The 12,500-nt window shown below is 40.9% G+C and overlaps 1 protein-coding gene across 1 annotated transcript in view; it reads left to right on the top strand.

Moving 5' to 3' along the window:
- LOC138052728 (kinesin-like protein KIF20B) overlaps window positions 1–12,500 on the top strand; it is a 35,726-nt gene that overhangs the window by 2,517 nt on the left and 20,709 nt on the right. The window contains exons 3-12 of the mRNA XM_068899286.1: window positions 175–304; window positions 681–905; window positions 1,444–1,487; window positions 2,138–2,205; window positions 2,959–3,030; window positions 6,269–6,415; window positions 6,822–6,987; window positions 10,690–10,935; window positions 11,285–11,424; window positions 12,331–12,500. The exon at window positions 12,331–12,500 is cut by the window's right edge and continues 5 nt beyond it. Of these exons, the coding sequence (XP_068755387.1) occupies window positions 175–304; window positions 681–905; window positions 1,444–1,487; window positions 2,138–2,205; window positions 2,959–3,030; window positions 6,269–6,415; window positions 6,822–6,987; window positions 10,690–10,935; window positions 11,285–11,424; window positions 12,331–12,500 (1,408 nt within the window). The remainder of the gene's footprint in view (window positions 1–174; window positions 305–680; window positions 906–1,443; window positions 1,488–2,137; window positions 2,206–2,958; window positions 3,031–6,268; window positions 6,416–6,821; window positions 6,988–10,689; window positions 10,936–11,284; window positions 11,425–12,330) is intronic.

The following is a 12,500-nucleotide window of genomic DNA, read 5'->3' on the forward strand; positions in this document are numbered from 1 at the left end:
CATGGGCTTAAGCATCATACGGCTTTCCCACAATTACAGTTACTGTAAGGCTTTACTTTTAGTTAGAAACTGTTAAAAAGCCAGTCAGATGTGCTCACCTTAAAGTTTAGTTTTAATTCATTGTTGTCCTTACTGTGGTCCAGCATTACTGGGTTGTTCTTCCTTTAATTGTAGACATTTGACATCCATGCACTTCTCAAACTGGATCAAGATATATCAGCTGAAGTATCCAAAGTCAGCTGTGCTGATGAATCAGCACTTTGCAATACTGTGCTCAAAAGTCAGGAGGTAGATAATAATCAAGGTAATAAATTGGATCCCTCTAAATTGTTGAGCATAAATTTATACATGATTGTGTTGCAAACACAGATGCTACAGGAGCAGGCGACTGGCTCAGTTATTGACTGGTACGCATCTTTGACAGTCAGAGGTCACAAATTTGATTCCCAGTGACTTCGACGTCTGTTTGAACTTTTGTCTGTTTTGTGCAGCTGTAACTTTAAATACCCAAAAATGGAGCACTGGGAAAGGGAACTGGGTAAAGTGCACTCTGTCGGCTTCCACTGATACTGTCCTTGTAGCTGAAGGAAAGACTGGCACTACTAAAATAAAATAATGCCTTTACTGTACATGTATTCATGACACTAAGTTGTCTTCTTGCCAATTTTTTCTGATTACAGAATTATCATCAATAGATGCTGAAGAAAATGTCTCCAGAGTAGTAGATGACACCACAATCAATGTTGATGCTCAAGGACCTGTGAAATTCTCTGTTTGGGTTTCTTTTGCTGAAATTTACAACGAGACAATTCATGACTTATTAGAGCCCTGCCCAATGGGCAAAGGTAAAAAGAGAACCACTCTCAGGTTGGGAGATGACACCAATGGCAACCCCTATGTTAAAGGTAGGTGAAGTATGATAAAATGCCAGTGGTGATCCATGTGGACATGTCAAAGCATCAACACTGTATTTGTCTTGTAAAACAACTGGGAGTAGTGTGCAAGTTGACTATTATTTATAAATGTCAACTGCTCCTAAGAACCAGTCACTGGCTGTTACAATGCACCTTCCATCCATCACGATCAATGTTTAGATAAGCCATTCTGATTCAGAGTGAAATTCTGATTGATCAAACCCTCAAAGTACAGTTTGTGTAATTTGGGATATAACATAAGTCAATGATTCTGGTTTACGGTTTACACCTCAACTCCCTTTAGTCTCTCTTATGTGTACAGTACTTTGTACTATATGAAAGTTTCATGCCCATAGAGATGTCTTTACTTCTAAACGTCTAAAGTTAAATCTGGTACTTTTTATAGTCATCCAAAATCTGCCCTTCAAGCTAGCGTTTTGGTCCAAACTTAATTTGACGTGGTCATTACTTTTATTTCAGTTTTATTTGCTGTAGGATGTTTCATTATTCTGGCTCATTTAATTTCTAGGATTGAGGGAAATTTATGTGTCAAATGCTGATGAAGCCTATAAGGTAAAGGATCCATAGTATTACTAACTGTATAATAATATTAATGAACATTATAAGTAGTTAACCATCATTTAGCCCTCATAGCTTTAAGTCAGATCTATTTAAGATTGAATAATAATAATAAATAATAATAAAACCTCCTTTGCAGAGCCCTTTTTACTCTTAGACCCCGCAGGAAAATCGGTAACTAGGCGATTAAAAAAAACTCAAAAAGGTTGAAATTTACCATAATAATAATAATAGTAATAATGAACTTTACATACATGTATAATTGTGTCAACTGTACAGTTCAGTGCTGAGGCTCTAATTGGGCACACTGTAGAGAAATCAGATGATAGGTTGATTTTTGAGTAGGGGGCAAAACCCAAGTACCCAGAGAAAAACCTCTCAGAGTAGAGTAGAAAACCAATAAACTCAACCCATGCATTATAACTGCTGTATATGTGAGGCCAAGTCTGGGATTCAAACCCAGGCCACATTGGTGGGAGGCCAGTGCTCTCACCACTGTGCCCTCCCTGCTCTTCAAAAACTCTGAAGACTAAATTGAGTTTTTGGTTCTATATGTCATCTCAATGTCTGATGATTGAGATTTGGACATGTCGAAGAGTGTGCAGATTCTGCTCATCATTGCTTTACATACATGTACTTTTCAGATTCTTAAAATTGGTCAAAAGAACCTCAGGATAGCATCGACAAGGCTGAACCAAAATTCCAGCCGCAGGTGAATTAAATGTTACCAGTGAATGTGACACAACCCAGTCACTGGTGCCCATACTGTACTTTATGGTAAAACAAAAATATTTTATACATATTTGAAATATTTTGTCTCGTTTCAAAGACATTCACGTTTTTGTCGAAAAAAAAGAAGATAGTGGGTAACCACGCATTTTTCGGAGATAATTTGCTCTGTTTTTTTAAAAAACTGACACTTTAAATTTTTTGCTTAAACCAATAAACAAACGTTTACCTTCAGTAAAACAACAGGAACGTCAACGATCTTTAAAATAAATAGCAAATTGCAACCGGATGATTCTATAATGTGTTTTTAATCACAAAAACGTGACGAAAGAACCATTTTTGAGCTTGACAGCCTTCCTCTGTAGTTACTAAAAACGCCCTTTATGAACACCAGTGAAATACCAAGTGAGTTTTCGCGCGAAAACATGTTACCCTCACATGTAATATCTTCTATTTCTGTGTTTGACTTCCCCACTGACGCAACACTGACCACAATTTCTTTGGAAACTACAGTAAACCCTCTATTCACTTTGGAAATTAGCTTTAAATATTCCTTAAGTTTTTAAACTGTCATTGGATTTATCTCTCTGAGATGAGATGAGTTTTTTCACAAAATGTGCACTTAAAAGTGCACACACTTATTTTACACACATTTTCAAATGCAGAACATGTATTTTTCACCATCCACCTGAGATTTACCCACTGAACTAAAATAAGTGCCCCCTTTTTTCCACAGTCACTGCATCTTCAGCATAAAAGTTTTGCGTGTAGTAGATGTGGATGATCCTCATGTTGCTCGTGTCAGCAGGTATGAAAGTGTACTGCAGTTCATTAAATGAAAAGCACTGAACCTCAAATACTTTTTTTTTCCTAAGAGGGCTCGATATCGAATTTAGCAATCTTATTAGTTCATCGCGCGGTCCGTAATTTCCTAACACTAGGGAGCTTAAGCATGTGCGTTTGTTAGACGCGGACGGCAACCGGAAAAGAACATTTCGTGAGCGAGGTCAGTGGTGTCTCCCAGATTTTTATACTAATCATATCTAATGGAGAAAAGATACTTAGTAATGTAAATGTGGTTGTGTGAAGACGAGTTAGAAGGGAAAACAGCTCACTTCCGGTTGCCGCCCGGGTCTCAAAAACGCGCTTGCTTAAGCTTTCTAGTAACTAGTAACGCTCTGAGACAGCGACAGAGCATCCATTTCAGGAATGTCTGCACTCAAGGCATGAACCGAACCTTGTGTTGTTCGTGGTCTTTAAAAAGTCCTTTACCTCTCTTTAACCTCAGTCATTCGGCAAAAATGCTAACAGCCCAATTATTTGTAACTTTAGTTGAAACTTGAGCGGTCTTGTTAACCGAATCACTTCATCGAGAAGAAGATTTTGGCCGGCGAAAACGACGTGATTCTGACTCACTCTCCATCACGACCAATGATGTACATTTATTCAAAAGTTCTATCTTTTAAACTCACCCAAATATTGAGTATTCATTTCCTTTACAAATTACTATGATATCACTTGTCTGATAAAAAAAAGATCATGGCATAACACTCATACTAGGTAAAAAAAAGTTTAGAAGTCATGTCAAAAACTTGGTGATCCAACAACTGCTTCAAGGTGTCGTTGACCTTCCGTTGTCAGCAAGGTCTTATGACTTAGCTATCAGCCAACTTTTGGAGCCATTGACCAGGTAACCAAATTTCTTCCCTTCTTGACTTAACAGCTTGTACCAGTTGTTTAACAGTTCATTAGGCCAGGTTCGTATTCTAACGATTGCATTGTATCGAGCATGAAATGGAGGCTAATGTGGGGAAATCTTTTCTCGTGCAAATTATTCCCCGCATTAGCCTCCATTTCATGCTAGATCCAGTCTAACCGTGAGAATACGAAACTGGCTTATTGGGCCGCCTCCCGCCAAGTCACCGGCCAGCCATACTTGCTTAACTTCAGGTATGCGCGCTCTTAGGCTCTAAATCATGATGGATGTGTTGATCGCGTACCGTGGCATGGCCTTTGGGTTACCTTGTGCTATCCCTTCCTGGGATAAGATCTCTTCTGCTCCATGAAGATGAACAGTCTAGAGGGACTTCTGTACGTGTTGATGTTATGCATTGCGACAGCTCTGTTCATTTGGTTGAACGCACTGCTGGCGTTAACCAATAGGATTCCGTCTGTACCATCATCATAAAAAATCTGGGCCATGGCGTGTATGGTGGCTTCTGCACCAGCACTATGACCTGCGCAAACCTGCAGGAGTCCGGCTGCCCACTTGATCTACTCCTTCAAGAACGCAGATATGGTTCTTGCCAATTATTCGTCTCAATACCTCTCCGACACCTATTGCTCGAACTCCTGGGTTCTTATCCAGTGGAATGAGCCTGCAGGAAGTGTAGCTTTCCAACAGAGAAGGGTGGTAACTTAATGTCAGCAGATTTCTGGTTATTGCGGCTATCTCCTCTCTCAGAAGCTTTCCCTCATTGCTGACGTTTTTGGAGCTCAAAATTTTCTCTATTTCCGTATCAATTCCGGACAGACCAGCAGAACCTTTGGTTTTCATTGCTGCGTTGTATATCGTTTGCTCAATTTGTAGGTTTATCAAAAACCGTTGAATTCGAGCCATTCAAAATGGGTACGTCGTTCAGCTCATTACACCCATGCTCTAGCAAGAGGTCGACTTCCACTCGTTGTTTGCCGCCAGCGTTACTCGGCTTCTTTTTCAATGGGCCATTTCCGAGTTTCTGTTCGTCTCGGTCTGGAGGCGAGTCTTGGTGCTCAACTATTAAAAGGGAAATGAGTTTGATTTGCATAGGAATGAGCAACCATTTGCATCTGAATGGTTGTACACAAGGACTCGCTTTGAAACTGAGGCATGCAGCAACTCGGAAATGGGCTATTAAATACAGTTCCGGAGCTTGCATTTTTGATGACCAGTCTTTCTATTCTTACATTGGCTGCATTCTCCACAGTTGTCCTTCCTCAAACACTGCTCACAACTGCCAGAACTCTTACGTTTCTTTGTTAGTGCCCCACCTTTCAGATCCATGTAGTTGTAGACTCCTAGTTATGGGCTCTGTGTTTGGAACCCCTGATGACACACTCGCACTCGTTTTTGACATTTCGTTTTTGACCCATTTCAGTAATTCCCAATCTGGAGGACAAAACAATGGTTGTTCTCTCCCCCGAGAGAAACAAACCTTTCAAATGCAAAGCAATCTTATTGTTTTGTGCTCCACATTGGGAAGTAACTGAAAGGGGTCTAAAAATATAAACGTTCATATTTGCACTTTGTATTGATTTGATTTTAGATGATGTTTACTTATACACTTTGTTTACTGTACACTTTGTACACTAGTTATGTGTACACCTGTTCGTTCTACAATGCATTGTTTGTAAAACACAACAAAATACCGTAGCTTTCTCTACGTGCTCTCTTTTTTATACAAGTGTAACCGCTGCTCGCATCTACTAGCTTTTGCTAACTGCGAGCAGTGCAGATTGAACATGTATCATATAATGAAATTCTACAATAAACGCTCAGTTTGTAAGTCGCTTACTGCATTCGCTATCAAGCGCGATGCGAGTCAGCAATTACAAATGTGATTTCAGAGAGTAAGAGAGAGAGAGAGTGAAAAAATGTAAATAAGTTCTTTACCATCTCAGGGTCGGTCCGTGTAGCGAAAAGCTGTGACCTCGGTCTTGAGAATGCTGCTTGTGGCATGTCCTACTAATTCCATTATATATAGAATGTCGCCATATGGTGGGCCAAATCATGAATGATAACCTTTAAGACATATGACAATTAACCAACTCTCAGCACTCAGCCCCTTTCAAATGAATGGGTTTTAACCTTTCTTTGAAAAACTAGCGAAACTGGGTCAAGGAAAACTGGGAAATGGCAAAAGTTAACCCATTCTTCGTAAGTGATGACTGTTAAAGCGTCTGGCGTTAAACAGAGTACAATCTATGGGTCACAAGGTCATAGAGTGAAAAATCCCACAGAGTACATGAACAGAGATGAAGGACGTCTTTGAATTCCTTTTTTGCAGATTGTCTTTCGTAGATCTTGCCGGTTCCGAGCGCTATTCCAAAACACAGAGCAAAGGAGATCGGTTGAAAGAGGCTGGAAACATCAACACCTCACTTATGACTTTGGGAAAATGTCTGGACTATCTCCGTTATAACCAAAGAAATCCGTAAGTTTTAATAACTTTTGTTGGTAGCACCTGTTGAGTAGTTTGGGCAATCGCAGTAGACGCACACATTCACATGTGCCATTCAGAACGCAAAGAAAATACCCCTGGGTCGGCGAAAAGCGCGTAAAAACATGTGCGAATCTCTCTGATTCCGTTTGAAGTTAGCACTAAGATTTAAGGCAAAACGTACATGTAAACTAATTTTTTTTCTGGCTACTCTAGAGAATTCGCCTCACATGTTATGGTAAAAAATGGGAAATAATCTTGTCTTTTAGGGCTTCTTGAGCGTTACATGTAACTGGGGTACCTGTGGAAAGAAAGAACCAAGAACAGTTTTCTCTCAATCATTAATCCCAATTCAACACGACCTAGTCATTGTTATTGAACTACGTCTCTTTTGTTGCAGAAGTCAGCCGTTAATCATCCCATTCCGTGAAAGCAAGCTAACGCGTTTATTTCAAGGATTCTTTTGCGGTAAAGGGCGCGCTTCAATGATCGTCAATGTTAACATGTGTGCGTCCATGTTCGACGAAACATTTCATGTCATGAAGTTTTCAGCCATTGCCAAAAAGGTAACTGAATTTAATAATATAAAGATTTAGCCAAGCCTAAAAGCGGAGCTCCCATTTCTAACCCCAGAAAGCGATATAGTGTCCATGGAAATAATTATATGCTTCTGCATAAAGTACAAAATTCATCGGCATTTCTGCCTACAGTTTGCAGTGATCAAACACCTCTGAACTGACAGCAGTAAACAAACAAGCCTTGCAAACGATAACCAACAATTTTAGTCAACAACTAAAACTGAAAAATTCATCGGCATTTCTGCCTACAGTTTGCAGTGATCAAACACCTCTGAACTGACAGCAGTAAACAAACAAGCCTTGCAAACGATAACCAACAATTTTAGTCAACAACTAAAACTGAAATTGGATGCACTTAATCTCTTTCACAACATTTTCCGTTTGACTGATAATCTTTACACCCTCTCTCTTCAGTTTAGAACAACAGCAAAAATTACTAATTAAAGCGTAGTAATTCTCTTACTCAACTACAATTTCACAGTCAAACAAAGCAGCTCACGACTGGACATCCATTTCACACAAAAAGCCTTTAAATCGGAAGGTATTAATTTAGTGTGGATAGTCGGCACAGTAATGTGAATTCAGTTCCAAAATAAGCAACTGTAGCCGGTCACAAACCGCTTGACAAAAGATTCTTATAACTCAATTGCTGTTGGAGATTTTGTCGAAAATCGCAGGCTCGAGCTTATCAAACCGGTTTTCTAAGTATTATCTGGCTGTCCTAAACAATGCTTGCATTATGCAAGTGCATTCGTTGCAGATAAAGGTACTGCAAGAGTTCGGTTATGATATGTCTGACAAAATAGACAGTGATGACCAGAAAACTCACCGATGATGTCTGCTGTAAGTTTGAATGGCGACGTGGTGTGTAATTGTTGAAATGTGCCAGAATCTCTCTCTTAACACGGAGATGCAAACGTTTTCAGGCCTTCTCCGTTTTTTAGCGAGGTTTACAAAATATGTGAGACAGCGAGGCATGCATTAAGAAGGAAAACATTAAGCTTACCTGAAAGCAAACCGTTGTAAATAATGTTTTGTCTTGCTCTGTTTTTCTCAGCTTAACGGTGTTCTTCATTGAAATTTTTTCTTCTTCTCCTGCCTCGGCTTCTCTCGAGGCTTTCTTCGCTTAAATTTTCTCAAATGTCACAAGTTCCTAAACTAAACAAGTTTTTGAACGCGATGACAATGCCCACACCATTTCTTGCGTGATTTCCCGCCAAGAAAATACAACATAGTCATACCCCCTCCCCCGACAGGCTGACGCCCAAATCCCTTCCCTGCCCCGCAGAAAGTGTACGGTGGGCGTTCGCAGACGTCACCACCGCAATTTCTCGGATGAATAGTTTACCAAATTTTCTTAGCTATGGAGCTACGCTAATAATGATGACCAATGATGATGATGATGGTGATAAGTCTATTCTAGTCTCAAGCTTACATGTATCAAGTTTAGCACACAATTGCTCTACTAATAGCCCTTTTCACGGTTAGTTTTTCTCATTTGCATTACAATATAATGTAGCATGTATGTTGGGCAATTTCGGGCTATTTTGTAGTTTTAACCCGAAATTGCCTCGCATCCATGTTAGATTACATTGTAATGCAAATGAGAAAAACTAACCGTGTAAAGGGCTTTTGGGGAGACTGACTTACTGTAAATAAAATCGCAAATTAAAGCAGAATCCCGTGTGTGTATTTTTTCTAACCCTGGAAACTTTTCAGGAATTTTTCATTCGGGTGCTTTGACTCCTTACGTTTCTCAAATAAGCGTGTCTTGCCTACGTCATGAACCACTTCCTTGATGCAGTTTGGTCGTCCGGATGAACAAGTTGGTTCTCTGCTTAGCTCCGAGAGTTTTTCTGCTGGATACTCCGGGTTCCCCCTCTCATCAAAAAACAACAATAATATTGCTTTACATTGATAATGATTACATTCGATTTACAGTCTACCTGATATGTAGAGCACTTGTGCACGGCTATTCATTCAGCTTAAATTGCCCCTGTGGCCAAAAAATCAATTCATATTTTTCTTTGGATTTCAAAACTATGTTAACAAAACACTTTAGTGACCCACGTTTTAAGCCTTGATTTCAAAAAGACACCTCTTTATTTTAACTGTAATTTTCCTATTTAATGGTCCGCCATTACTAACATTTTATTATATGACTAGCTCCGTGAGCGGGCAAGATGAACCAAATCAAGCGCTCTGATTGGCTACCCGAGCGGGCAAGATGGAGTGATACTGCCCGCTCGGGATTTCTCGCTTGGTCCCGCAAGATCAAAGATCATTTTTTGGTGTTTTAAGTCATATAATAAATCCTTTATTGACCAAGATTGTTCGGTCAAGATGACTGGATATTGGCCTCGTTCTTTTTTTGCGTGTTTATGGACCTCGACTTCGTCTCGGTCCATAAACACGCAAAAAAAGAACTTGGCCAGTATCCAGTCATCTTGACCTCACGCTTGGTCAATAACCCATACATATTCTTGAGAGAGTTGGATCGAGGAGAAAATGACGTCATAGGCTCACTAGTTTAAGAATGCAATACGTGTGTACGCCGCAGAATTAATATGCAGCACGGGGGTTTTGGGCTTTCAGACTTTTAAACTCACGCTTTGCACATATAATAAGCTGCGTTCACACGCTGAAATTTTAAGCCAGTGAGCCTCTGACGTCACTTTTCCCTGGATCCAACCGTCTGAGGTCCAATCGGTCAGTTTTGAACGTGAGTAATGGCGGACCGTGAAATCCAAAACTTACACTCAAAGTAAACGGCCTTTGGATAAATATCAAAGCTCAAAATTTTGCCAGTCTGGTGTTAAGCAAACACGCCTTCAAAATCTGAAGGAAAAAAGGAAGTGGTTTTTTTGATCACAGGGGCACTTTAGCGAAAAATTGGTTTTAGCAAAGGAATCGACGGATAAAAGTAAATGGCCGTGAGAGTTGACCTGCATCAAATGACTCTGAAATCAATAAAGGTTTGAGGTTCGAGGTTCAAGTGAGGCTTTAGCACTTGGCTAAGTAGCCTGAGAAGATTAGTCAGTATTCTGAAATGTCATCCGTCTTCTCGCCCAACCCGCTGGGAAGGGGCGTCCGTCTCGGTCCATAAACTCGCAAAAAAAGAACTTGGCCAATATCCGGCCATCTTGACCTAACAACCTTGGTCAATAACTCATACATATTAGACGGCGAGCACTGTCTTTCCTTTCTTGCTCTACGCGAGCGCGTGGACCTAATTTTGTGCGATCGGCGCACGTTCAAAAGCCGGGACACACGCCAAGCGAGCCCTTGTCGGTATTAGCGAATAATTTGCATATACATCTTCCCACAGGTGTAACATTTGAGGATGAGAACGCTGCCTGCAGTCTAGGGTGATAGCGGACTTTCGCAAATTGCAATTTTTTTCGGAAAATGATTAAAATAGCTAGGAGACAAGTTTCAATTTCTTGTTCTATCTTTGTGATGCGGAAAAGGGAAGGTTGCTGCTTGTGACAAAAGCATGATAATGCTCTTATTCTATCTTGTTTCTTTCTTTTACAAAGTCACTCGTCATTTAAAGCTTATATCCAAGTAATTAGCTAAAATTAACCGAAATTTTTTCACTTTGCAAAACACACAACTCAGCCTGAAGTTTACCTTCTGCTTTAATTAATTTAAGCAAAGTGCAAAGTGGTTTTTCACGGTCTATTGCAGGTCACAACTAAAGTCACCAAGCCAGTGGACATTCCTCCCCCACCGGCTAAGAAGACCCGTCCCTTGGTCCCTACACCTCGCTCCAAGGCAGTTAGGCTGTCTGTTCCCTGGGCTAACGGTGCAATCTGCACCCCTGCCCCTGAAGGCGATGTTACAGGCCTGGAGGAAGAGGAAGTGAATGAAGATGAAGATGTTGGAGTTGAAGTATTTGAGAATGGAAGCGATAAAGAGAGCGTCTATCAGCAGGTACGTGCTGTAAATTAGATTGAAATTGTTCTGTGCAACCTCTCCTTATAAGGCTCGTTTTCAAACAACGCACAATTTCAGAAAACAACTTGCATCTCATTTGAATCGGAAGAATACATTGTATAACACCTCGTTCCTTTAAAATCTGAATTATCTGCACATTCTGCTCCTACAATTTATTCTTGTTTTAACAGCACTGCCCACGTCAGTGATAAACGGTAACGCGTTTGCCTCTGACGGAAATGCGCATGCTCTGGGGACACGACTCGGCAGTCAGGGTTTGTGTGTAACGTGCGGCACTCGTGTACATGTATGTATCCAGCGCTGATTTTGTTATTCACTTTCTTAGCAACTTGTCAGTGTGGTGAAAATGCTGCAAGAAAAGTTGATCGAAGAAAAGCGGAAGATGCAGACTTTAGAAGTCAGGATAAGAGAAGAAGTATGCAAAGAGATGGCAGAGCAATTAGTGTCCATCGAAAACGCGTACAGGTAGGCAAAAACAGTGGGAGGTTTATCCGAGAATTGACTGAATGCGCCGACGTAAAACAAAGGAAAAGTAGCAATCGTTGAACGGAAGCAAGCCAGTGACGTGGCGTCGGTTATATCTGAGATTACGTCACAAAATGCGTTGTAGAGCATTAAAAAGAAGTAGCACAACACATACTTAATTGACCATTCCCCAGAGGGGCTTTTTAGGGCCAATGAAAAGTTGGGGTGCAGGGATGCCGCAGTGGTCAGAGCACTCGCCTCCCACCAATGTGGCCCGGGTTTGATTCCCAGACTCGGCGTCATATGTGGGTTGAGTTTGTTGGTTCTTTACTCTGCGCCGAGAGGTTTTTCTCCAGGTAATCCGATTTCCCCTCTCCTCAAAAACCAAAATTTGATTTGATTTGCGTTAACTTGTTAATTTCAATTTACAGTGTCCCCGATTAGTGTTCTATGGCGCTAAAAGATCAGACACTTAAATAAAGTTCCTTTCCTTTCCTTTTTTGTGTGAAACACAATCAAGGAAACGACAGATCTGAACAACAACAACAACTGGCCGAAGGCAAACCAGTTGGCCATTTACAGTGTACAAGCGTGGCCGAGATGAACCAGGGACTACCAGGAACAAATTCATCGAGTAGCCAGAACGAGGTTTGCACCCGGGAACTCCGGATTTCAAGGCAAGCGTCCCTAACCACAGGGCCACACTGCCTTCCGGAAGTTGACCCCTAAATTCGCGGTGTTAGGCTCAATGCCTGCCAGTTGTGGTTAATAGGAAACTTTCGAAACCATCAAAAATAATAACATGCCTAGGAGAGAAGACAATAATGTCTTTGTTATGGGCTGAGGGCCTTTTTCTTAATAATGCGCATGCAAATGAGACGTTGACAAATGCGCATCCGGTTGCAGCGAACGTGTCAAGATGGAGGTGAACGCTGTCGAAGAAAAGTGTGATCGCAGAATAGAACTGTTAACGCAATCAATAAAAAAGAACAGGAAAAGAACCCGGGTCGAGCGGGCAGAGGAAGACGACGAGGAATGGGTTCCAAATGTGTTCTTACATGCGGAGCAGAAGAAAG

The sequence above is a fragment of the Montipora capricornis genome, chromosome 6 (assembly GCF_036669925.1).
Source record: "Montipora capricornis isolate CH-2021 chromosome 6, ASM3666992v2, whole genome shotgun sequence".
Lineage (NCBI taxonomy): Eukaryota > Metazoa > Cnidaria > Anthozoa > Scleractinia > Acroporidae > Montipora > Montipora capricornis.